At 35.0% G+C, this 25612-nt stretch overlaps 3 protein-coding genes and 1 long non-coding RNA gene across 7 annotated transcripts; 3 read left to right on the top strand and 1 right to left on the bottom strand.

Annotated features, from left to right (window-relative positions):
• The first annotated feature begins 1396 nt into the window (after nt 1-1396).
• LOC145121027 (uncharacterized) lies at nt 1397-4872 on the top strand. 2 transcript variants are annotated; one of them, XR_013714470.1, is made up of 10 exons: nt 1397-2117; nt 2201-2240; nt 2310-2411; nt 2591-2631; nt 2715-2794; nt 2877-2982; nt 3128-3212; nt 3301-3414; nt 3931-4092; nt 4638-4872. It is a non-coding gene; the product is annotated as an uncharacterized LOC145121027 (long non-coding RNA). The 2 variants fall into 2 exon arrangements; XR_013714469.1 differs by having other exon boundaries at nt 3931-4872.
• Nucleotides 4873-13408: 8536 nt separating this feature from the next.
• On the top strand, nt 13409-14895 carry LOC145119237 (putative aquaporin TIP-type RB7-5A). Its single transcript, XM_079054860.1, has 3 exons — nt 13409-13714; nt 13878-14128; nt 14241-14895. The coding sequence occupies exons 1-3, from the start codon at nt 13588-13590 to the stop codon at nt 14613-14615; spliced, it is 753 nt and encodes a 250-aa protein (XP_078910986.1). The 5' UTR covers nt 13409-13587; the 3' UTR covers nt 14616-14895.
• A 5109-nt stretch (nt 14896-20004) lies between these two features.
• LOC145119647 (uncharacterized) lies at nt 20005-21079 on the top strand. Of its 2 annotated transcripts, none has more exons than XM_079055349.1 (3): nt 20005-20169; nt 20332-20487; nt 20769-21079. In XM_079055349.1, the coding sequence occupies exons 1-2, from the start codon at nt 20164-20166 to the stop codon at nt 20485-20487; spliced, it is 162 nt and encodes a 53-aa protein (XP_078911475.1). In that variant the 5' UTR covers nt 20005-20163; the 3' UTR covers nt 20769-21079. The 2 variants fall into 2 exon arrangements, with proteins under 2 accessions (XP_078911475.1, XP_078911474.1); XM_079055348.1 differs by having other exon boundaries at nt 20332-20483.
• Nucleotides 21080-21197: 118 nt separating this feature from the next.
• PSD1 (phosphatidylserine decarboxylase 1) lies at nt 21198-25400 on the bottom strand. 2 transcript variants are annotated; one of them, XM_079055346.1, is made up of 13 exons: nt 25194-25400; nt 24569-24694; nt 24389-24483; nt 24240-24293; nt 24071-24136; nt 23360-23420; nt 23132-23241; nt 22808-23058; nt 22579-22688; nt 22342-22409; nt 21963-22040; nt 21769-21882; nt 21198-21693 (listed from the first exon to the last, which is right to left on the bottom strand). In XM_079055346.1, exons 2-13 carry the CDS (start codon nt 24690-24692, stop codon nt 21556-21558), a joined length of 1269 nt encoding a protein of 422 aa, XP_078911472.1. In that variant the 5' UTR covers nt 24693-24694; nt 25194-25400; the 3' UTR covers nt 21198-21555. The 2 variants fall into 2 exon arrangements, with proteins under 2 accessions (XP_078911472.1, XP_078911473.1); XM_079055347.1 differs by having other exon boundaries at nt 22579-22685; nt 25194-25399.
• Nucleotides 25401-25612: the final 212 nt, after the last annotated feature.

The raw sequence follows: 25612 nt of genomic DNA on the forward strand, positions 1-25612 counted from the left end.
TCAATGCCATATTAGAATTTTTATAAATATATAGGAAACAAAATTAATAATCTAAACATGACAAGTGACAACTAATCCCTCTACCTAATCCGTTAAATAGAATATCTTATCCTAATCTTCCCTAATCATAATTTATAAACTAAACTTTCCATTTTTAAATCTATTGCAAATTAAATCAGTTGTATTAAGTTGTATTAAATGTTGTCATATAAGGTTGTCAACTTGTCATATTCATAAAATTTGTAAATCATAGATATTAGTTTTTTTTAACTGAAAAATATAAATATATAATTTATTCCTAAACTAAGACCTAATTTTATTTATGTTCACGACGAGACTTAAACCATCGACCTCAAATAGGGAGGACACCATATGATACCGCCGGACTAGAAGCCCTTTGGTCATAGATATTAGTTATGCTTCAAAATTCTCACTATGTTTTGGGTTTTTCAGATTTACATAATTCTATTATTTTTGGAGCGATTTAACAAGTGAGATTAGAGTTATTCGACATATTTATTATGCAATTTTATTTTAGTTTGTTAATATCAATAAGTGTAATCTTAAATGGGTTGGTTGGCAGGGCCGACCATGAGGAGGTTGGGGGGGGGGGGTGCGACCGCACACGACCCATGTCGTGATAGGTGCCCAAAATTTAGTTTACATACTAGAAGCATTAGAATCAGCAACGGGAATTTTCGTTGAAAATTCGTCGCTAAAGGCCAACAATGATAGATCATCAACAAAATTAGCGACGTATTGGTTTGTTGCAAAACACTTTGGAATCAGGTGGCTTCTGTCGCGATTCCGTCCCAAAATATCGTCGTTTATTATATATACATATTAAACTTGGACCATGCTAGGGAATAGTAAACTTCATTGTTTTTTGTCACAAATGGCCCTCACTTTATACCGGGGTTTTCTAATTTGGAATGGTTTATGTTCTGGGCGGTATTTGACGTTTTCCTCATATTTTCGCCTGCTTACCCTCCACGTGTTTGTTGTATGCTTTCTTAGCCGTTTTCCTACCCAATTACGCTTGGATTGCTGTACTTCTTTTCCTTTTTTTTTATTTAATTTAAGACCATTGGATGTGGGCAACAAGATGCAACATCAAGTTGTGTCATCTCACATGCCATATAAGCAAATAGTGTTATAACACCGAGTGGGGAAATGAACAACAAGATGTAACACAAACTTTTTGAGAATAAATATGTTTTATTTATTTTTTTATTTTTTGTTTTGACTGTTGACAACGGCTAAAAAGAGGGCAATGTTCATATTTTTACTCGTTGCTTTAGGTTGTAACGGCAACAAGAAGCCCCATGACAAGAAGCAACTAGATGCCGGGTAGCGTACAACAAGATGCAATGCGCGTCCACCTCAGCCACACTGAGCAAATCTTGTACCCACAACCGTATGCTCTAAGGGGTGTGTTACGCCTTTTACTTCCCGACCCTTCCGCCACCGCTCACTTTATCTTCCCTCATCGCTCCACCGTCTTCCTTTTATCTCTGCTCCAAATTCCCTCCAAACTGTCGGTCATTTTGCTCTTCTCGATCCTTCCCACTGCTCACCTCCCATTCACACTGTTCGTGGAGTATGTTTAATCCGACAACTGTTCATCATGTTAACCGATTACCGCCTCAAAACCTTCTTCATCTGCTTCTCACTCTATTTGCTTCCGACTCTATTTGCTTCCGACTCTGATCGATATCGGCATCGGCAGGAGTCGGTCGATTCATCCTTTATTTTGCATCCCCGGTTGGTGTCTGGTTTGCCCTAATCTTCTTTTGTTTCGAATTTCGAGTGGAAAAGAATGAGTGAGGTGCAGAGGTTGGACGCGACAGATAGGGAAGCATCCGTTTTGGGTCTTTACAACACGAGTTAGGGTTTAAATTTGACGAATTTGACTTTGTTTGTTGATCTGTCGAAATAAGGTTCCCGGTTGGATTTCAACTCTCTCATAGATGCTTACACAAGAGCCAAGTTCCAGTATGTTTTCCTCCATCTGTTGTGCATGCATGCCTGTTGTTTCCTCAAATCCAAATATGTTGGACAAAAGCAGACGACGTTGACAGCTGTGGAACCAAACCTGTTATTTTTTCATCAACCATGTAATTATTTATTTATTTTTTCATTATGTAGGTTTTTTTATCTAGGGCATGAAGCTAATATATCTGTTTCAATCTATTTGTAGAGGAATTGCCTCTGTGATTCTTCAAGAACGAGGCGTTTGGGTATTATTGAAGTTTGTTAATTTTCAAAATTACAGTGGCTTCTTCTTTCTTACATTCTGTTTATTCCAGATTCTACGTTGTCGCACATAGACACAGAAGTAAGCTACAAGAGCGACTCCAAAACTAGGGTTTTTTTTACACGTCTCTGATCGGTTCCTTGATTTCTATCAGGTAACTTAATTTGAAATTATATTTTGCTGAAACCAGATCTTGGACATTATGAAATCGTGTGATTGTGTTACATGAGCTTGATTTATGATGTTGAGCAGCAGTTGGTGTGTTTTCTATTTCTTATGATACTGTTAGGGTTACCATCTTGTGATCAATAACAAAGCCTAATTTGAATGCAGATTGGAAATAAAGATGCTATCGAGAAAGATCATGGTCGGACGTAAGTATTATGATTTGTTGCATAATTGTACTTAAATCTTCATTGGATTATTGATCTAAGATGTGGTTGAATTTTTGTTGAAGTCTGTGGCATTTTGGCTAAATATGAAATGAATAGGAGATATCTTGGTAATATGGCTGAACTCAAACAACATGTTCGTAAGGTAAGACAAGTTTTAATAGATTGTTAAAGCAAAAGATGAGTTGTTTATTTGAATAAACGTGATTTGGTCATGTCATTTGCAGATTCTCATGACAAATAAGGTTATAATTCCAGCAAAGCTTTGAAGTTCCCTCACCTAGAAGTAAATTAATCAAATGGCAAATGTTATAATTCCGCGCAACTTTACAGGTTCTGTCCCTTTCACCATAACGTATTGGTGGTGTTACAATTGTTGTTGCTATATTACTTCTTGAGCCTGGTTTCTCCGTCCCTGTTATCTGTTACCCTCAGCATTGTTTGTTCAGGTGTTTTATTTTATTTTATTTTTTTGCAGATTAGCAACAATCTGGTAAGCGTAAGGATGATTTCACAAAAACTAGGATCCTGTTGTTGGACTCGATTTGGTCGTATATGATACTGTAAGAGGAATTTTTAAAAGACTTATAGTTCAAATTTGTAGACTTTTGTTATTTATTTTAAATAATGTTTTTAAATTTTTTTTTGTAGGTGTTGAATGTGTGTACTTTCTCCAGTCAGTGGAAGGGAGTTTCACGGGTGTTTGAGGAGTTGAGAAAAAGTGGTTTAAAACTCATGGGAGCAACTTATGGAATTGCAATGGAGGTACATTATTTTGTCGCAACATTGATATAATTTTGAATTTTGGTGATATTTCGATGCAGAAGACGTTTTTTATTTACCGTTAATATGCATGTCCTCTTTATTTTTTGATAAAAAAATGATTTTAACAGTTTTGACCAAACTGCCCCTACATACTGTTCTTTTGTTAAAAAAATAATTATTTCAAGAGTTTTTAATGAAAATGCCCCTACATACTTTTACTTTTTATTAAAAAATAATGATTTTTAACAGCTTTTTGTCCAAAATGCCCCTATATAATGTTTTTTGGGTATGAAATGCTAAAAGGTGCCAATTAAAAACCTACATCAGGTTAGTCATTTTATTTATTTTATTGGTCAAAATATCTATTTTTATTTATTTATATATTATTGGAACTTTTATAATGCAACTTTTAGAGTAAAAAAAGTCGAAAAGTACGATGTCATAATAGAATAAAATGGAAGTAAGATGCTACTGTACAAAAATGAATGAACGTATGCTAAATCCAAAAACAAACAGTCAATGAAGCGAAGATTTTGTTAGCTGGGACATCATCAAAGCCGAAAAAGTACAACCCGGTGCAGCTACATGTTGTGAGATGTTTCAATTCCACTTTTGACTATTTTGCCCCTGTTGTGCTTTGGTGGAGTTTGACATTTCTGATGTTGCTACATACATTTGGTAAGTATGCCATGGGTTAGATGATGTTGGTATGTGGTAAGGAAATGCAAACCCTTAGCTTTTTTTTTATTTCAATATTTTCAATAATCTTTGCTTTTTTTTTTTTCAAGATTTTCATATTTGCTGCATTTAAACACATACATTACACATTTGTCATTGACATTATTTCAAATAGTAAAAAAAATCATTTTTCAAAGTGATAAGAAAAAAAAAAAACTGCCGGTATGATTAAAAAATAAACAACCCAACAAAATTACATTGTTGCATATTATGTATTTATCAACACCAGTTTAGCCTGATTCTAATAACATATTTCAATACAGTACAAAAAAAAATATAATTTTCTTATTTTAATGCAATTGTTTATTACCGGTTGGTTGTCCAGCTCCCCTTTGATTTTTTTTTTCGTTTTTATATTGTGAGAAATAGCAACGTACTTAACCTCTATGCTTTAATTTTTACCCATAATACCAACTTACTTAAAATTTTCTATTGGTTATAGAAAATTTTAACCTTTTGGTTTTTTCTTCGTTATGTGGCATGAGATCAAATGCTTGCAAAAGATTGGATGTGCATTTCCTTCTTCAAGGAGGCTGAAGACACGTTATTGTTGGAGAATATTGTAATGGTCACTTCCATTTAGCGTATTCTCATATCTTTTCATTAAATAAAGTTCATTGCTTGCAATTGTTTAGAAGTTAATAATAATAATTCATATGATTTGATGATTCATGTGTTGTTTCTTCTATTTATGGCTTCAATAAACTACTTATTATGACTTTTTGTTGTACGGCACTCTAAAGACTATGAAGATTATAGTTCTCATTTGTTATGACAAGTTTTCTCACTGTGGGAGAAACAAAAAAGTCACTAATTGCGGGGTCACTCATCTAGTTATGTATAAATGAATAGTTTTTCTGTTTCAGTCACAAATATAATTAGCGATGGTCGTCTATTAGTTGTCAAATTTTATTGTAATATTAATGAATTTAGCTTATATATATAAAAAAAGTTATATTTAGAATCGCAAATTTACTCTTCGCAATAAACACATCGACCATATTAGTTGGCTTCAAAACTCTATTATTATCATTTCCTGTTTGTAATGTGATTTTCATTGCATCAGCGTTTTTTAGTTTTATAATACTTAGCCGTTCCAAAAAAAAAAAAAACTTATTTTAAAATTTATAATATAAAATAATGAAAGTTATGTTATAATAAAATTTCTTTTATTCATACAAAAATAAAAAAAATTGAAAAATAAATATATTTGATTGAATACAATGTGCTAATAGACGACATACTACAAGGTTGTTAACTTAAGTGGCCTAGATCCTAGTTCAAATTTCTATTAAAATTGTCAAAGGCAATTTTGTTGAATAATGTGAAAACCCGAAATTAGGATTAGGTGTATTGAAATAATATATATAGGATACAAGATACACAATCGGTCCCTATACTATACAAATTAATAAAATATAGTTAAACTATTTAACATACCTCCGTAGTTTGAACTGGAGAATCTCTAATGTCTAAATTATTTCTAAAATCAAGAAATAACTGAGTAGGTATACTCTTTGTGAATATATATATATATATATATATATATATATATATATATATATATATATATATATATATATATATATATATATATATATATACTGATAAGCGGACGGGACATGCAAAACACATACATGACCAATCACAACACGTTCCCTAACAAAATGTAAGTCAATTTCACATGTTTGGTTCTTTGATGTTGAACTGGGTTAGATGCTGGACAAGTGGCACGAACATTATCACAAAAGACAACAGTGGCATATAAGAGCGGACAAGATAATTGAAGCAGAAGATTACGAAGCCGGGCAGTTTCAACAACTACATTTGCTACCCCCTAGTACTCGGCTTTGACACTAGAACACACGAAAACATGTTGTCGTTTAGAGGACCAAGAGACGAGGTTATCTTCGATATAAATACAAAAACCCGAGGTGGACCAATGCATGGTAGGACAGCCGACCCAGTCAACATCAGAATAAGAGATCAAACGGTCAACATTTGACGGACGGGGGAGAAGACCATGCATCAATGTACCTTGAAGTTACCGCAAAATACACTTGAGAGCATGAAAGTGTGGGGCACGCATGTCATGCATGAAAAGGCAGACCTGTTGCACATCATACACAATATCAAGACGAGTGAAAGTCAAGTATTGCAAAGCTCCAGGAAGAGTACGATAGAGGGTAGGATCATCTACCGGATCACCGCCAAGAACAAGTTTGCTTTTGGTGTCAGCAGGGGTACTGCAGGGATTGCACGTGGTCGTATTGGCACGAGCAATGATCTCCTTAGCAAAGGAAGATTGAGAAAGAAAGAGGCCAAAAGAGTTATGAGTGGCAAAAATACAAAGAAAGAAGGAAATAGGTTCGAGATCAGACATTGTAAGTCAGAGGAAAGTTCATAGATGACCTAGGAAATAAGAGTAGGAGAAGCGGCGGTAAGAATGATGTTGTCAACATATAGAAGGAGGTAGATAGTAGCGGGGCCGCGACGATAGGTGAAGAGAGAGCAATCAAATTTGCTACTGATAAATCCAAGCATGGATAAATAGACAACAAAATGTTGATACCAAGCACGAGGAGCTTGCTTTAGCCCATAAAGAGCTTTACATAAACGACATACATGATCTAGAAATTGACTGTTGACATAGCCAGGAGGTTGATGCATGTAAACAGTCTCAGTTAAATCATCGTGAAGGAAAGCATTTTGACATCAAGCTGATGGATGGGCCAATTGCAAGAAATGGAGATGTTGAGAACAATACGGATGACGACTGGTTTGACAATAGGATTGAACGTGTAATCAAAATCCAGGCCCGACGGTTGAAAAAAACCTTGAGCAACAAGGTGACCTTTGTAGCGATCCAAGCGACCATGGATGTCAAAGTTGTGACAATACAACCATCGACAAAACACAATATTAGCAAATGAGGGTTTTGGAACAAGATCCCAAGTGTTTTTGGAGAGAAATGCAGACATTTCAGAATTCATAGTTGCATGTTGTAACATCCTGTTTCAAGAAGTTTCCTATTTCATGAATTGTTGATCAATGGGCAATTAATGAATCAAATTAGGGCCCTAGACTTCAATGGGATTGGGTTATAGACCCAATTGGATGTGGATTATCTAGGTTATGTGATCCAAGCTCTTGGAATGTATTTTGGAATCAAAGGGTATAATGGTGAAAGCAATGCTTCAGACTTCTCCTCAAATTAAGGATTCTAGTTTGGTAAGTATTAAGTCAAAGGAGATTAAATGGGATTGTAGGTCTTTTCTTTACCTTTCCGAGCATATAAAGAACGCCGAAAATAGAGTTGGGACGCATAAGTTATGACCATTGGAAGTTAGGAAGGAAATGGGTGTTGGTCAGTATGATGGGCATACTGCATGAAGGAAGTGCGGTCATCCTTTGAGTACGTCGGGCGTATATATGGTACGTAGGGCGTACTCACATGATTCTTAAACCTAAAATTTAGGGTTTGGACCTTATATAACCTCATTATCTCCCTTGAGGTTAACCTCATTAATTTTGAAACCCTTATCTTTGAGAGGTTGTTTTGGACCTTCAAAGTGTTCTTGGTGCTTTGTCGAAGAAGGATAAGCTCATCCTTGGGGATTTTTGCGGCTAGAGCTTCGAGATCCAGGACTTTTATCATCTTTGCAAGCTTTTGGAGGTATAAAGCTTCAAACTTTATGGCTCTTTAGTGTAGATCTAGTTTTGGGTTAGGTTATGAGCATGTTTTGGTCCCATGGCTTGGATCTTGTGAGTAAAAGGTACTTCAGAACCTTTGAGCCTCATTTCTAGCCATTTATGAGGTCATTAAGTCATAGAAATTGAATCTTGATGGGTATATCTCTTCCATGCATGAGTTAGTGGTCTTTTGGTGAAGTTATGAATCTAGGGCTTTGGTTTGAACACCATTAAGCCATGCAAAGTCATAAAGTCAGGAACTTTATGACTTAAGACATCCCTTAGAGTTAGATCTGGGAGTTGGACTTTAAGTCTTAAGGTATTAAGACTTGGAGTGGAGTTTAGGTAGCAGCGACGTACACTGGGCGTACCTTCCCAGTACGTTGCGTGTAACAGGTTTCAGCCCATTACCTCTTCTTCGAGCACACATTACATTGGGCGTACAATGGTGGTACGTGGGGCGTACTCACCAGAATCCATTTTGGGCTTTGGGTCATTTTGGGTTTGGGCCATGATTTGTTGGGCCAAATATGGGAAGGGTAAAATACTCTTTTACCCCTTAGCATGATAGAATATGATTGGACCTTTGATTATGGGTTATTACCATAATTATTGATTAGGATTGATATTGGATATGTTCAATGTGAGAAGCCGTGGTAGCAGAAACTCGAGTGTGTGATTTGTTGACTTCGGTTTGAGGTGAGTCTCCTCACTATACTTGTGGGTCGAAGGCACCAATGCCGACCCACTGGAATGTGTTATGTATAATGCTAGCTGTCTTTGTGAATCTTGCTTTTTATATTAGGTTGGGCCTATTGTATGATGGGTTGGACCCATTGCATGAGTGGGCTGGGTCTATTGATTAGGAAGGGTTAGGCCCAATATGCGGGCTAGGCCCAAGAATATGTATGGTATGTGGTATTTTGGGGAACTCACTCAGCTTTGTGGTTATAGTTTCATGTTTATGGTTTCAGGTACTTCCGGTTCGAAAGGGAAGGACTTGGCGTGACTACACAACATCCCCTAGAGTTTATTTCGTAGAGGTTGTTTATGATTTTTACTATGATGTTTAAATACTATTCTCCACCTTGAATGTTTTGGGAATAAGTTGTTGCATGGATCAATGTTTTTGAAAAATGAAATTTTTTCCATGAATTTTTGGGATGTTACAAAGGCCAATGTGGATCACACATAGCCTGAGTCGTGGAGGGAGGAATAGGACATATGTCGAAGGTGGAAGATAGGTTGAAGAGATCATGTGCGAGATCTGGTGACCATAGGGTGCCCAGAAGGAGGGGGCAGGATATGGTTACGTGTTAGATAAAGAAGGTGAAATAGGAGCTAAGGGACCAGTAGGAGAGGGAGAGTCTGATGGAGCAGAAGTAGCCGGCGATGGAGTAGAGTCCGATGGAGCAGAAGTGGCCAGCGATGGAGTTGGAAACATAGATAAGAGAGAGATAGAGTCATCAGAATCAAAGGAAGCATAGTCAGAATGAGGAGGAGAAGGATGAAAATCAGAATAAGCGAAGTGAGATTCATCAAAGACTACATGACGGAATAATATAACTTTTTGAGTGATGAGATCAAGACAACGATATCCACGGTGGCTAGTGCACGGACCAAGGTAAACATAAATAGAAGAGCGAGGAGCGAGTTTATGAGGAGTTTTCGAATATGTATTGGGGTAACAAAGACTACCAAAAACTCTAAGATAAGAGTAGGTAGGAGAGAAGCCAAAAAGAATTTTAAAAGGAGTTTTGAAGTTTAAGGTAGAAGTAGGAAGAAGATTGAACATATGAGTTGAAGATAGAAGGGCTTTGACCCAAAACTTATGAGGAAAGGATGCTTGAAACGACGATGTACAAACCATATTATTGATGGTTCGAATGGTGCGTTCAGCTTTGCCATTTTGTTGTGAGGTGTATGGATACAAAAAGCGAATTTTTATACCATGATTTTTAAAGAAATCCAAAAGTGGTTGATTATTAAATTCACGCCCATTGTCACATTGAAAAAGTTGTATGTCGGTTTTGAATTGATTTAGCACATAAGATCGAAAGTATTTAAAAACGGAGAAAACATCAGATTTTGCACGTAATGGAAAAATCCAAAGAAAATGCGAGAAATCATCCAAGAAAAGAGCATAATAATTAAAGCCACAAATACTTGAGATGGGAGAAGTCTAAAGATCAGAATGTATAAGCTCAAACAAACGAGACGTGGTAGTATGTGACGATGTAAAAGGTAAACGACAATGTTTTCCTAACTGACAAGCATGACATAATTTTGAGTCTTTTTTAGGACACGAAATAAACTTACGCGAGTGAAGAAACTAAAAAATAGATGTAGGGTGACCAAGCCGTCTATGTCATGTATCATACGAAACAACAACATTAGCAGAATCAGATATGTATGCGACTGACGACGGAAGAACTGGAAACAACTCGTTGTGATCATTGTTGCATCGTTGCAGAGAGATACCTATTTTAAGATCCTTCACGGTAAAACCAAAAGGATCAAACTTGACAGAAACAGAGTTATCGGCAGTGAAGCTTCGAACATAAATAAGACTTTTAACAATTTTATTTGAAACAATAACATTATTTAAAGAAAGATGTGTATTTGAGAAGGGAAAAGGAGTTTGTCCAATAAATAGAACGGGAAGGACATCACCATAACCAACCATAATGAATTTTGAAGTACATGGGGTTATAGAATGCATTATACCTTGATTAAAAGTCATGTGTGAGTATGCACTAGAGTCCATAGAGTAATTGTTGTCAGGGGTTGTTGAACAGACACAACTTGAAACACCAAGGCAAGATCCGTGAGTTGAGGCTGCCTGTATTGAGAGACATGACCACCAAAGGATATTTGAGATGGTTGTTGAGATGCCGGAAATATTGTTGTTGTGGTGTCCATAGGTTTGCGAGAGTTGACCCAAGAATAGTGGAGTTTGTTGTCCAAAAAATTATGTTGAGGGGGTTGTTATGAGAAATCGAGAGATGTGTTTTGTTGCAGTTGTGGAGGGTCGTAAGTGGGAGCACCGAGGGAAGGGACAACAGCAACGAAGGCTGCTGTTGCGTGATAGCAGGAGGCTATCACAAATGGGGAGCACCGTGCACTGTAGGAGGGGCTCCGAGAATGTTGGTGGGCTAAAAAAAATAAGCTCCGATATGCGTTTGATTGCCAAAAGGAATCTGATTTTGATTGTACACTCCTTGTGTACCTGAAAAAGAATTCGAACTAGTAGAAACAATAGCACCCCCCCCCCTTTGTAAGTAGAACGCCCATTATTTTAACCCATATTAAACTTATTTTTCTATTTGTCACTGGTGGGAGCAAGAAGTGTACAATGCAGTGGGAGATGTATAAGTAGGATCACGAGTGAGAACAATCGCTTCTTCACGAGATTCATGAAGTAGGAGCATGTTCTTGGCCTCAAGAAAAGAGGGAAAAGGCTTAGTGTTTGTGATTACGTCCATGATACTATGATAAGATGGCAGAAGTTGGCGGAGGATTTGCATCACAAGCTCAATTTCATCATTATAGGAATCACAATCTGCAAGTGCTTCAACCAAGTTCTTCAATGTGTGACAAAATTTTGTGATGGATGAAGACCCATTCTTAGTGTTACGAAATTGCTCTTGAAGCTGGAGAATTCGAGACATTTTGTTATTGAGGAAGAATTCAGCGAGTTTTTCCCAAAGGTCTTTGGCTATGCAATTATCACTAGATATAATCAGCAAAAGATTAGCATCACAGGTAGTATAGAACCATGATTTGATCCGGGAATCAATGGTCTCCCAGTCTTCATCATTATCACCGTTATGGAGTGATTTGTCAGTTACTGGCCATGCACCTTAGCTCCTTTGCACATGTATAAGAAGATGTGTTTCCACGGTTTGTATTTAAATCCATCAACTGATAATTTAAAACAAAATTGGTTGGAGACATTGGTTAGTGCAAAGACAAGTTGACTAGTTGTGGGAGAAGTGGTGGAGCTTGAAGATGACATGGTGGACATGACAACCGGATAAATCGAAAAAATAAATCTAACAAAGATAAAAAGTAATGAACATAAAGCTTAACAGAAGGTAGAGAGAAATTAAATGTACCAACTATTTTAATTCGATGATTGAGAGGGTAACACAGAAGAAGGCAGTTGTGCACGGGTCTTCAAACAGGAGGTGAAGGCGATCAATACAACACAAAGATGTTGTTGCGATGAAGAAACAAAGCAGCAGGAGACAACGATTGAGTGGTTGTCGACGGTGATGAAGGAAAACGTCAGAGGTAGCAGCGGAAAAAAACGTCAGGTGGTTTAGATTGTACGATCACTTTGCAGGCTCGATACCATGTTGAATAATGTGAAAACCCATAATTAGGGTTACGTATATTGAAACAATATATATATATATATATATATATATATATATATATATATATATATATATATATATATATACAAAGGGTCACTATACAAAACAAACGAATAAAATATAGCTAAACTATTTAACAAATTTAACAAAACATGTGTAAGTGTGTATATGATATTTTTATTGAATAACTATTATAACAATAATATATCTTTTTGTATGCATATACAATTGCACAAGACATGAGAAAGACATGAGAATGGAACCGGGGATGAAAATATTGTATTAAGTATGATCGATGAAATAATGTTTTGTTCGAAACAATATTTCTTTAAAACATTACGAATTATATACATTGGCAGACCATAAGAGGGGCTGGGGGAGGCCGATATTTGAAAAAATAAAATATAAGAAAGATTGGTAGAGTGTTTGAATAATTTTTCGGTTTTGTTATTTGAAAGACAACATGTCGATATTATTAGTTTAAAAATAATTTTGCAAGACTTAAAATCGATGAGGTCCATTTTGATCAACAATATATCGATAAGTTATTTTTTTAGAGTGCATAATTTTGAATAAATTTTTCTTGTCTATATTGTTATGTTTTGAAATTTCAATTCTGCCCCCTAGTTATTGTGTATGTGTTCTGCCCAGATTATCTATAATTATATAGAACAACAAAAAAAATCTTTATAAATTGATCTAAGACCTTCATTTTATATCGTACTTATTTCAATAGTAAAAAAATGAAAATTCATAATTATAGTCTTATGTTCAAGCCTAACATAATTTTAATTAATTATGATTTGTAGTCATATGTTGACGATAAACCCGATTGATGAGAATGCACTTTACACTAGGGAGTAAATATTATGCTCTTATATTCGGAATTTTTAAAGAAGATGACTCATCCCCTCAATCATTTGGAGCTCACTTAATTAACTATTCCACAACACATAATTAAGCTTAACTTCATAAACTTTTGCAGATAGCAGATATTATTGATTATTCATTTAATTTTTCTAAATAATTATTTTGTCTCCACTTCATAATCAAGAAATATTTCAATTTTTTAGGCCGGTGGGTTGTCACCAATGAGTGGTCATGGTTAGGCTCTTTGGGCCCATGGTCGGTGCCTCCAAACATTCTCTATACATGAAATGCAAGTGGTCATTATTTAAACTGATTTCACAAAATAACTTTAAAAGAATGAATATTTTTGAAAATTCGAAAAACATCAAATTGTGCACTATATAACCCTATGTTGAACAACTAGGAACTCACAAGTTTCAGCAAGCCAATCATCTTACAACTAGTTATTTAACTTTTTGAGTTCATAGTTTCGGTCTTAGAAACATTGAAAATGGTGAAGTTGGCATTTGGTGATTTTGGTGATTCCTTCAGTGTTGGCTCAATTAAGTCTTATTTGGCTGAGTTCATTGCTACACTTCTTTTCGTTTTCGCTGGTGTTGGCTCGGCTATCGCATATGGTGAGTTTTTCATTTGGTCAAGTATGATTTCTTTAAAGTGTGGCATCAATTCATTTCCCAGAGTATGTTTAAATATCATTCATCTAGAGAACAATTAATAACAAAAATTAAGAAATAAGACTCAATTGTTGTTGTAACATGAACTTGTATTGGAACATTACAGGCAAGCTCACAACAGACGCGCCATTAGACCCTGCCGGACTAGTAGCTGTTGCAGTGGCTCATGCTTTTGCATTGTTTGTCGGAGTCTCAATGGCAGCCAATATTTCCGGTGGTCATTTGAATCCAGCTGTCACATTTGGATTGGCTATTGGTGGCAACATCACCATCCTCACTGGTTTATTTTACTGGATTGCTCAACTGCTCGGTGCCACTGCTGCTTGTTTCCTTCTCCAGTTTGTCACCGGTGGCTTGGTAAAACTCTATTTTATAGTGAAACCTTTTAAATAATATATATGTATGTATGATGTATGTGTGTGTTTATATGAAATCATGAATATGGGTATGTTGTTTTGATATTTTGTAGGCCGTTCCAACCCATGGGGTTGCTGATGGGATGAATGCTCTACAAGGAGTAGTCTTTGAGATCATTATAACATTTGGGCTAGTCTACACTGTTTATGCAACTGCAGCGGACCCTAAAAAAGGCTCACTTGGAACCATCGCACCCATTGCCATTGGGTTCATCGTTGGAGCTAACATCTTGGCAGCCGGAGCATTCAGTGGTGGTTCCATGAACCCTGCCCGGTCCTTTGGACCTGCTGTGGTTAGTGGAGACTTCTCGCAAATTTGGATCTATTGGGTTGGACCGCTTATTGGTGGTGGTCTAGCTGGACTTATCTATGGCGATGTATTCATTGGATCATATGCTGCACTCCCAGCCTCTGAAGACTATGCTTAAGAAGTTGTAATAGTTTTCATATCCAAATTGTACTCATGTTTTCTATAGGTTGCAATTGTAATATCCTTTTTATTTGGCATCCATTTTGAGAATTGTGGAAGGTAAAGGGTCACTGTTGATGAGATATTGTTATATATCTTATTCATATTTGGCCGCCCCATAATCTCAAGTTTGTGATTTATTTTGCTTTGGTAAATTCTAAGATTGTAATCTTGAGATGTGAATAAGAAGTGTTTATGTCAAGTGATGAATGCATGGAAAAACAACCTATTTCAGTTCATTTGTTTATTAAAGCATCGTATTTTTATTTTTATTTTCTAATAAAACATTGTGTTTTAAAAAAAAATATATAAATTGAATAGATTTGTCAAATAATTGCAGCCCTTGAAAAAGTTTTGGACCTTAAGACGATAAACTTTGAAAATGTGGTTGGTCACTTAAAATCTTATGAAAGAAAGAATCAAAGGAGAAGACAAAGTAACTGACACTCAAAGCAAATTACTTAATTCCAAAGCAGAATCTTCTAATATAAACACTGAATCATTAATAAGTAGAGGTCGGGGTTCAAATAACCGAAGAACAGGACGTGGTGGTGGACGTGGTCGGGGTAACACCTAAAATCACAGTCATTCGGAATCCACTGAAACTCGTGATGATAAAAAACAAAAAGGAAAATAACGTGAACAAAGGGATCTCTCTGATATTCAATATTACCAGTGTGATAAGTATGATCACTTTGCTTCAAGATACCCAGACCAAACCAAAAATCATGAGGCTAATCTTAACGAAACATAAGAAGGTGATACAGATCATGAAGAAGGGTCGTTCTTTATGATGAATACAATTCAAGAAACGGTGTTCTTGAACGAAGACAAATACCTCCTTCCTAAAGATGCTAAACCCATTGGTTTAAGATGGTTGTATAAAATTAAAAGAGATACGAATGGGTCAGTTACAAGGTACAAAGCGCATGTAGTGGCTAAAGGCTATGTGCAAGAGCAAGGCATTGATTTTGATGAAGTATTCACACGGTAGCTCGACTCGGTACAATAAGACTATTGATTGCTCTCGCGGCCGGGAACGGATGAAAGATTCATCACTTAGACATGAAACGACATTTTTATATGGTGACTTAAAAGAAGAAGTGTGCGTAAGCCAACCGAAAGGTTTCATGAAGCAATGTGAAGAAACAAAAGTCTACAAATTGGCAAAAGCTTTATACGATTTTCGACAATCTCTGAGAGCATGGAACCTGAAGCTTAATAATACGTTGAAAAATATGGGTTTCAACAATGCATCCAAGAAAATACGGTTTATAGAAAGGTTTCAAGTGGAGAATATATAATTGTTGCGGTTTATGTAGATGATTTGTTCGTGACGAGAACAAGTTTAGAGTTTATAAACCAATTCAAGAAACTAATGGCGTTATAGTTTGAAATGTCGGACCTTGGCAAACTAGCTTGATACTTGGGTATTGAAGTATTGTAAGAAAACGGTTGTGTAAAGGTAAAGCAAGAGAATTATGCCATAAAAATTCTAAAAGAAGCAGGTATGGAAGATTGTTATACAACTCAATGTCCTATGGAGCCTGGACTAAAATTATCTAAAGCTGAAGACGAACCAAAAGTTAAAGCTACCCATTATAAAAAAATAGTGGGTTGCTTACGATATCTATTGCACAGACGTCTCGATTTAACATATTTAGTTGGAGTAGTTAGTCGTTATATGCAAAGTCCAAGAGAATCTCATGCACACGCTATTAAGCAAATCCTTCGTTAGTTACGTGGTACTCCATCTTTTGGGATAGTATATAAACATAGTAAAAATATGATCTTGCTAGGTTATAATGATAGGAGTCACAATGTAGATGTTGATGATAGCAGAAGTACAACAGGGCATGTTTGCTACCTTGGTGACTCGCCTATCTATCACTTGGTGCTCCCAGAAGCAAGATACAATAGCTTTGTCCTAGTGTGAAGCTGAGTTCATGGCAGCTACTGCAGTTGAGTGTCTGGCAGCTTAGTCAGGGGAGTTGTTAGCTAAGCTGACATGAATTAAGAAACAAAAGGTGTCGATTCGCATAGACAAAGAATCATCAATAACATTGTTAAAGAATCTTGTCTTTATTGAAAGAAACAAACACATTCACACTCGATTCCACTTTATTTGAGAGTGTGTTGAAAATGAGCAAGTGATTATTGAATATTTTTCAGGAGACAAGCAATGAGTGAATCCACTTACGAATGCCTTAACTCGGATAAGGTTCGCAGAGATGAGAATGTTGCATGGTGTGCAAGAATTACCCTCGACTCAGAAATTTAGGAGGTGATTTTTGGGGAATTATGTAAGAACAAATGTGGCTAATGGCATGTTCTGGTCCAGATTATGGATTACTTGGAGTGTTGTCCAAGGTTTCCTAACTTCCTTGAGTAATAAGGAAATTCTTATAAGTAATGTTTTGTGATTATCTTTCTAGAATCCTAGTTTTATTCGAATATGTTATGTTTAGTATAAAAACCGATAGGATCCTCTAATCACATCAGATTAAGTTTTGAGTTATTTTTCTTCAATAAAAGTTCCAGCGAGTTAAGGCTGCACATTCATCTTGTTTTTCCTGTTTCTTTGCTTTTATCTTATAGTTATCTGTGTTGGTTTAATTATATATATTGTCTGGTAACAGTTATGTTGTAGGATTATTATATATGATTAAAGTATTATGGGATTGAAAACTTTATGTGTCTCGTCGGGTTTCCCAACACAACCCACTCAATTTATATGCATCATAGGTAGTGGAACTAAGGCTGTTGGAAACTAAATAGGATGTCGAGTGAAATAAGAGAGAAGCTTGTGATAGTATTCAGGACCTTGTCTCTTTACGTTGTAACATATTTTGGATATGAATTATGATATCCGTAGTGTTTTAATATTTTGAAACAATATTATTATCTCATAAAAAGGTTTTATTTAACTAGGATTTTCCGCAACAAAAACAAATGATATTTTAAACTATAAAGAAAAATTTTATTTGGTTCTGAAAAGTAGAGGATGACACAGAGAACAAGTAGACCTAGCAATGGATTAGGTTTAGAGCAAATTAGCATTGATCCAAACACTTTTAAAAAATTTCAAATAAATGTCTACTATATCAAACGTTCATGGGGCAACGTAGACATCAAGATGAATCTTAAATAAAATAAATGTCTGCTATAGAAAACATATGGTTGATTTGAAAATCAATCTCACTTGGAAGAAGATTGCACTCTCAAAGTATGTGTTTGATTAGAGAAGACGAAAACAACTCCATAATCCTCCCTTTCGATTTGGGAAAATATAATTATAAAGAAACGAAAAAGTATGGGGAAATCAAAGGGTGTTATACTTAAATGGAGCGAGTTATAAATGGAGTAGGTCAGTAATAATCCATACCTAACGCATTAAATAAAAGGGTTAAAGGGTATGGGGTAAACTTATAAACGAATCAAAAACTAAGATATAAATCTATATAACTCTTACGGATTTGAATCAGATTAGGTCAGAACCCACTTCATTGTCAAGTCTAGGAATAAGAGGGAAGATAACGATGGTATGAGAGCACAGTAAATAGTGTACTAGTTAAGGTAAATGGGGAAAGAGTCAAAGGTGGTAGGTGGGACCAAACATTTTACAAAATAATTTTTTTAATATATTACAAATTAAAAATGGGAAATTCACTAAACTAACCTTTCTAAATGAGTTTTTTTTAAAGAAAAATAACTTTTGGAAATATGCTTATGGTCGCAACAAGTTAGTGATTTTTCATATTTAGCAGGATCCTTTGGGTTACATGCAAGACATGATGTAAACACAAAATGACAAAAGGAAAATGAAAAAGACTAGTTTATTAACTTGTCAACTAATGGTGAGTTAATTAGAAACTTAAGAAGTACAAGGCTTTAAGTGTAATTATCTCTAATTCAAATTAGAAGATAAGAATAACACTTAAAATGGACAAGGGTATAAAAGTGATTAACCCTAGCTGGTCCCAAAGACTTTTAGAACATGACACATAGGGTTTTCCCACCATTTCCCTCATCGTTTCTTCATGGAACTCTCAGCCCCTCCCCTCTTTTAGGTGTATAAAATCTACATATTGCACCATAAGATGTATAAAATCTGCGTCATGACTCCAAGGCTTGTACTTGTCGTCAAGTTTTGAAAAAAATGTCACCTTAGATTACATATGTATATAAAAATGAATAATAATAGAAAATATATATTAAATTATTGATTATATACAAAATCGTCACTTTAAGTCATGCTTTACAAACGACGTGGCTCGTCACGACTCAAAAAAGCTTGAGGCTTGACATTACCGTCAAGTTCCGTCTTACGTTATTTAGAACCTTGCTATGGAGTATGATGACCAAGTTTTGATTTTTATGTTTTCATTGCTTTGTGCTATATTATCATCATAACCAAGTAATAACATCTTTTTTTTTTCAATTTTTGAAAAATGACAAATTTATTTTGAATGATCCTTTCTAGACTTGTTTTTTTAAATTTTAGAGTTCTTTTTTTTTTTTGCAAAATGTTTTTTCAAAAAAATATTTCTACTTATGTCTGAAATATCTATTTGAAAATGTTTAATATCACAGTTTTTAATAAAATATATGATCTTAAACTGTAGTTTATATATATGTTTCGTTTAATTTTAGTAAGTCCAAAATCTGAAATGTCACTCCAAAATATATTTGTTTGTCAGAAAAAATATTTTTTGTCAATCTGAAATGTCTCATTTCGGATTTAAATTGTTATTTTGCGAAAAAAAAAACTTTTTTTGCTTAAATACACATCATATCATGGTTAGAGCATCCACAATGCATAGTTTAATGAGAGAGTTGAATGAGGTGGTATGTCTAATTGACATTCAATTGATTAAACTCTATTATTGTGGATTGACATGTTGGCATTCAATGGATATAGAGTTCAATGACCATTGAACTCTAATGCATTATAGGAAAATTAATGTAGAATTGTATAATAAGTAAAATGATATGTGTCAATCCATTAAACTTTAAGAGAAATTAAATATTCTTCTACTTATTGTCCTACAAATCCTCCTATCCAATTAAATAATGACATGTGTAATATTTAATGTTTATTTAATGATATTTTAGTATGCTAATATGATAGATGTTATCATTTAATTTGATAAGAATATTTATAAGAAAAAAAATAGAAGGATATTTAATTTCTCAAACTCTTAATAATTAATGGAGTGTGGATGTCTTTAATATAGTTAATTTCTCAATAAAAATGTCTTACTGATTTGGACATTTTTAATTGATTAGCAACTAAAATCGTTACAAAATCAAATATAAAACAGCCTGAGTTATAAATAAATAAATGCATCAACCACATTAATACATTATCATTCGTGTAAATGCTTTGCAAATGTTGCAGGATTAGGAAGGCCAGAATCTGATTTAGAAGTTGGTGGGAAATTATTTCATCTCATAATTCGTGAATTCTCTGCCATCGATCATCTCCAACCCAACCCAGCCAAACCATGCCTGTAAGTCATCTCTCCCGATTCACCTGTAAGTAGATCTAGGGTTACACTCCAGTCTCTACACACAAACTAAAAAAATTTCTACTGAGCTAGTGTTATCTGATCTTACTGTTGAATCCAATTTGTTAGGTCTGGATTGAAATATAATTCTCGATTTTGTTACAGATTAAGAGGTTCCTGTTGGAGGTGGAACCACCAAGTCCAGTGAGATACTTGATCGGATCTGCAATCATGATGATCGGCGTCGTTTTGCCTCTTGGTTATATGATGTTTCGCAACAAACGTGTCCCGTCTTCTTCGTCTTTTGCTAAACAGACGTAGGTGTGCTTTCCTTTTTTACTTCTATTTTTAGTTTAGTTTATAGATCAATATGTGTTATTAGTTAATAAATAAATTCCTGGCATTATTGTAATCATCAACCTCTTAGTTTTACATTTCGCAATTCCAGTTTTTAGATTTAAGCCGATTTTGCCCTATTTTAGATGGAAGTGCTTAGGGTATAGCATTCTGTTCCAGTTATAATTTGATGGTTGAAATTGAACGTAAAGTCAGTGTGTGAAATGAGGGACCATACTAAAATGAGAATGTGGTTATTGTTTCAGGAACAAAGTTTTGATATAGAGAAAGAGATGGAGTTGAATTTGGTTTGTAGTTTGACTGAAAGATGAGAGATATTCATATACTGTGACCTCATATGAAGGAATGTAAATGCTTTAAGCTCAAAACTCTGATTTAGAAATTACATACTTGTGTTGTGGGTGTGGTGTGGTGTTATTCATGTTCTTATTGGAATTTATTTACCCATGTGACTAGTATTCTAATTGAGATATTCATAGGCACTTTAACTCTCCTCCATGACAACATGAAAAATCCAGTTTATTATTTGATTGAATTACAAGTTACAGTTGTCTGACTTGGTGTATTTTGGTATCAGGACTTGCATTTGTTAGTTTGATTCACATTTTCCTATTCCATTTCTCCACCTATCAAACAAATATGACTCATGATACACAATTACACACACACACACACACTGAAATGTCGTCCTTTTACCTATAATGATACAGTTAGGATTTCATGTTATATCATATGATCATTGAATCCTTAAGAAAGACATATCTACATTTGTGTGAAAAGATGAAATGTCAATACCCCAACAAAAAAATTCACTACAATTACAAAGAGACCTAGTTATGGGTTCAGTAAAACAAAAGAGAAGTAAAAAAAATAATAATAAAGAAATCAAAACTTGATAAGTAGCAAGGGCCAAAGGGCATCTGGTTAGCTTTTTCTGTCCTCATCTCTTCTAAAATAGTTGTTTCCCAGCCATCAATAATAATAATATAGCAATGAAATCCATATAAACACCAGCATCAATAATTACAGCTGTTAATGGCAACGTCCTAGAGCTTCTCCCATTCGTATCTTATCGCCTTTTTCAACACAGAAACTGAATTCTGATGATGGTGAAGTTGTGGGTGCTTGGAAAACTAGCACCACTGTTGATCCCATGTTAAACGCACCTACCTGCAAACACAAGATAAGATTTTGTAAGAAACTTTTGTCTTTCTATTCCATTCCATTGTCATCAAAGAATCTAACCTCATCTCCTTTCTTGAGCATCACTTGAGGTTCATACACCCGCTCTTGAGGGGCCTCTGATTGGACCAACTTCTTTCTTGGTAGGTTTGTTCTTAAACCAGGTTCAATGAAAAGCTGCAATACATTTCTATTTAGTATTTACTATTACTTTTGGGAGATTTCAATGGAAATAAATAAATAAATTTAAACACAACCTCAATGGAGCCAATATTTGTTGCACCAACTGCAGCCATTGCCATATAACCTTCTTGCCATCTACCTTCTAGGACAACCTGCTAACATGGAAAATATCAATCCTCTAAAGACCAAATACTGTTTCAAACCGAAGAAAGTGAAACATCATGTGATATGACACTAGTAGTAGTTATTGTTTCTTGGGGTTATTTATCTCTATTTCCCCGTAGGGTGGTACAATGAGATTAAAGCACCAAGCTCTAGAATTTAGATTTTTTTTTTTTTTCTTTATGTTGCTTTAGTACTTGGGTGTAAGTAAGTTATTAACAACCCCCACCCTTGGTTTGTGATTTTGTCAACATAAAGATTTTTTACATAGAGAAGGAAGTTTAGAATTACCCTTTCATTCTCAACATAAAGATTTTTTATTGTCCTGATAGCACGTGAATGAACAGGGTAGAGCCGACCTGCAAAAAAGGTTTCATAAACTTATTATTATTGCACATATTCTACTAGGAATAGGATATGGCATATTCATGCAATATTCTTCTATATAGTTAAAACAGGTAATAGGAAGGGTATATACTTGTCTAGAATAATGAGTTTTTTTTTTTTTCATTAAACAATGATGTTTACCAGAAAAATGGCGGCGAACAAGTACATTCCAATCAACTGGTGAGTGAATTCGATGGTAGTTTCCTGGCGTCAGGTATATAACACAATAAAAGAGACCTTTCATTGGACTGCTGCAACCAACATAAAAAAAAAAGTAAATATAAAACTCCTTAATAATGTCACTTGTAAGAAGAAAAATGTTAATTATAATTTATATGATATGAAGCGAGTAAGAGAGGTATGAAAATACGGTGGTGAAGAAGGCTCCCTAAGTTTTGGTGAAGCTAATGAAATTCTCCACCATGATTTGCTGCTGCTGCTGTTGAGCTTGTTTTGTTGTTGGCAACTTGTATCTTCATGGGCAGGTGGTGCCATAAGAGGGAGTAAGGAACGTGCACCTAAGAGGGAAGATACAGAATAGGAGAAGCCTTTAACTTGCTCAATCATAACCCCTTCTTTCAGCTCTCCAACTCTTAACACAGTACCATCAACAGGACTCATCTACACTTACATGTTACATAATCATGTAAATTATAAATATAAATATATAAATATCAAGCAGCTGGTAGCCTACCAGAGTGTGTGGGTCAGAATTGATTGGCCTAGCACCATCTTTCAGTCTGCGAATAACAAAATCTTTAAGTGATGCGTATTCCTTTAAAGGCAGGCCCACCTCTTCCAAGTCTAAGTAAGGTACAACAATAACATATCACTTTCACATTCACATTCACATTCACACCAGTGTAATAATAATAATAATAATAATAATAATAATAATTTCTGGGTTCAACAAGTAACATACTTGAATGAAATGCACGAGCCCAAGCTCTATGAGCATATGGACGCACCCAAACTGGAAGTTCCTGTTTGGAAACAAACAAACAAACAAACATCATAACCACTTGTTTCTCAATCAAACACCAGAATACAAGACCATATTTTGTAGCTCTCAACAGCAATTTCTCTAGTTGTTATGTCATTCGTTTTTTTTTTCATGGATAACAGAAGCCAAGGGACTTAACAGTTAACATTATCATATACATCATTCAGTGCACATGATATAATTATTCATCACATACATTCAACTTGAAGGGTCAAAGTATTTCCTTTATATAAATATAAAGACATTACTGGTGAAGCTTGATGAAAATTACATTTTTAACACCACTCGTATAACAATATACTAAAACAAAAGGAAGTTCACCATGACATGTAAAATCGCTTTTGATTTGTGGCAAAACAAATTTTAAGAAAATAGCACAAACCTATAAACAGCCACAAAAGTAGGTCACCTTTTCCGTTTTTCCTAGAAAAGAAGCTTTGTGTAAGTACACATTCTCTCTTTTCAAAAGAAAAGGTAAATTGGCAACAGACTTGTTGGTAGTTATAGATTTACTCAGTCTAAAGAAACTTTGTGCAAGTAAGTACACATCATCTCTAATGAAATTATTTACTTTTACCAAATTACCAACTCAACAACATAACTAATCTTTTGCGTTTGGATGATTCTCACCTTGCCAGACAAATGACCCCAAAACCTTGAAATGGAGCGTAGAGGTAACATATTCAGGAATTTAGCCTACATTTGTCAAGCAAGAAAATCAGGTATTAAGCAATAACAAGTTAACAACCTTTCTACATGTCTCAAAATATGACAAAAGATGAAAGACAGAATTCAATACTTTTACATCAGGTTGGAGCTCGGGTTCAATGCCACTCTCTCTAGCCTCTTCAAGCTGGATAATTTTAAGATAAAAGTTTTTCTTTTAAAAAACTCCAGCATTATTTTATTGACTTACACAAGACTGTTGTTGGAGTGTGCATTACATACCTTTTTATCACTATACATTCGTCTAGCATGAAGAGCTCCAAGCATGGCTATAGTTGCAACCGTTGCACCAGGCACCAGAAAAGGATTACCTTTACCTGTCAACCCTCAGCCTCAGCAATCAATCATGCTATTTTCTAAAATTGATAAGATCCAAATGAGCAACACTACAAATCTATTTACCTTTAGACCCGCTGCTGCTACTGTCGCCATTAAGGGAAGCTCGAGGTTGTGTAGTAGCAGTACGCAGCTTACGGAGGAAGAAAAATCTACGCCTCCTATTGAAGCTTGTTTTACGACCAAACATCGCTAGTTAAACATTAAAACATGTATATTAGAATTGATAAGTGAAAACATGCATAAGAAAGTACTATCCCTCTCAGGCATTTCATCAAACAGCTTGCCTGCAAACACATTCCCATTTATTACAGAACACTATACTCATCAGATTTCATACATTTGAACATCAAACACAATTTACCAAATCAGTAGCAGAAAATATGCAGCAAAATAGTAGCAACTAACAAATAGCAAATCAATTATCAATGAAAGTAAGAAATCACCTGACAGAGCTCCAGGAAAATATTACAAAGAAAGCAGAAAAAAAGAAAATAATCACAGGAAAAACTTGAACTTGACAGTTGATATTAAAAAAATACTACAGAAATTTCGTATGTCAAAGAAGGAACTCACAGGAGAAGTAAACCTCTTGGATTAAAAAGAAATCGACCAACAACATCAATTGGCGATTTCAAAGAAAGCAGAAAAAAGAAGAAAGAACGCAGAAAAGAAGGAAGAAAATTGGAACCTGGGGTTGGGTGCGACGGAGTTGTGGCTATCGAATGTCTCCGGCCGGTGGCTTCACAAGGGAGGCGACGGCGAGCAGGGGAGAGTCGAAGTGAGGAGCAGATAGCGAGAGGCGATGTTGTAATCGTAAGTACAATGAGTAATTTCTTTTAAGGGGTGGCGCCAAAGTTTTTAATGGACGTTTGGATTCTTATGCAAGAAAAGTCAGAATTTTCATTTTTGCGCCGGAAGTTTGTAATTTCTTTTTTTCAATTTTATCCATGAGTTTTGTGCAAAGGTGTAATACTTTTAAAGAAATAATTACAAAATCATTGTATTTTAAGATTTAATTACGAAAAGATGGTCTAACTTGTTTCCGATCTTTTTGATTATTTTAATTAGAAGTGCAGCGTGGCATTTTCCGGCGAAATACCTCCATGA

This window comes from Lactuca virosa, chromosome 6, assembly GCF_052849685.1.
Source record: "Lactuca virosa cultivar CGN04683 chromosome 6, Lactuca_virosa_CGN04683_v6, whole genome shotgun sequence".
NCBI lineage: Eukaryota > Viridiplantae > Streptophyta > Magnoliopsida > Asterales > Asteraceae > Lactuca > Lactuca virosa.

What these genes read in the sequence shown, in the direction of transcription:
- LOC145119237 (XM_079054860.1), top strand. Translation starts at nt 13,588, where the DNA reads ATGGTGAAGTTGGCATTTGGTGATTTTGGTGATTCCTTCAGTGTTGGC. An exon ending in TGGCTCGGCTATCGCATATG is followed by an intron (nt 13,715 to 13,877) that starts GTGAGTTTTTCA and finishes GGAACATTACAG; the next exon opens with GCAAGCTCACAACAGACGCG. An exon ending in AGTTTGTCACCGGTGGCTTG is followed by an intron (nt 14,129 to 14,240) that starts GTAAAACTCTAT and finishes GATATTTTGTAG; the next exon opens with GCCGTTCCAACCCATGGGGT.
- PSD1 (XM_079055346.1), bottom strand. Translation starts at nt 24,692, where the DNA reads ATGTTTGGTCGTAAAACAAGCTTCAATAGGAGGCGTAGATTTTTCTTC. An exon ending in GAATGTATAGTGATAAAAAG is followed by an intron (nt 24,294 to 24,388) that starts GTATGTAATGCA and finishes AAAATTATCCAG; the next exon opens with CTTGAAGAGGCTAGAGAGAG. An exon ending in CAAATATTGGCTCCATTGAG is followed by an intron (nt 21,883 to 21,962) that starts GTTGTGTTTAAA and finishes AATGTATTGCAG; the next exon opens with CTTTTCATTGAACCTGGTTT.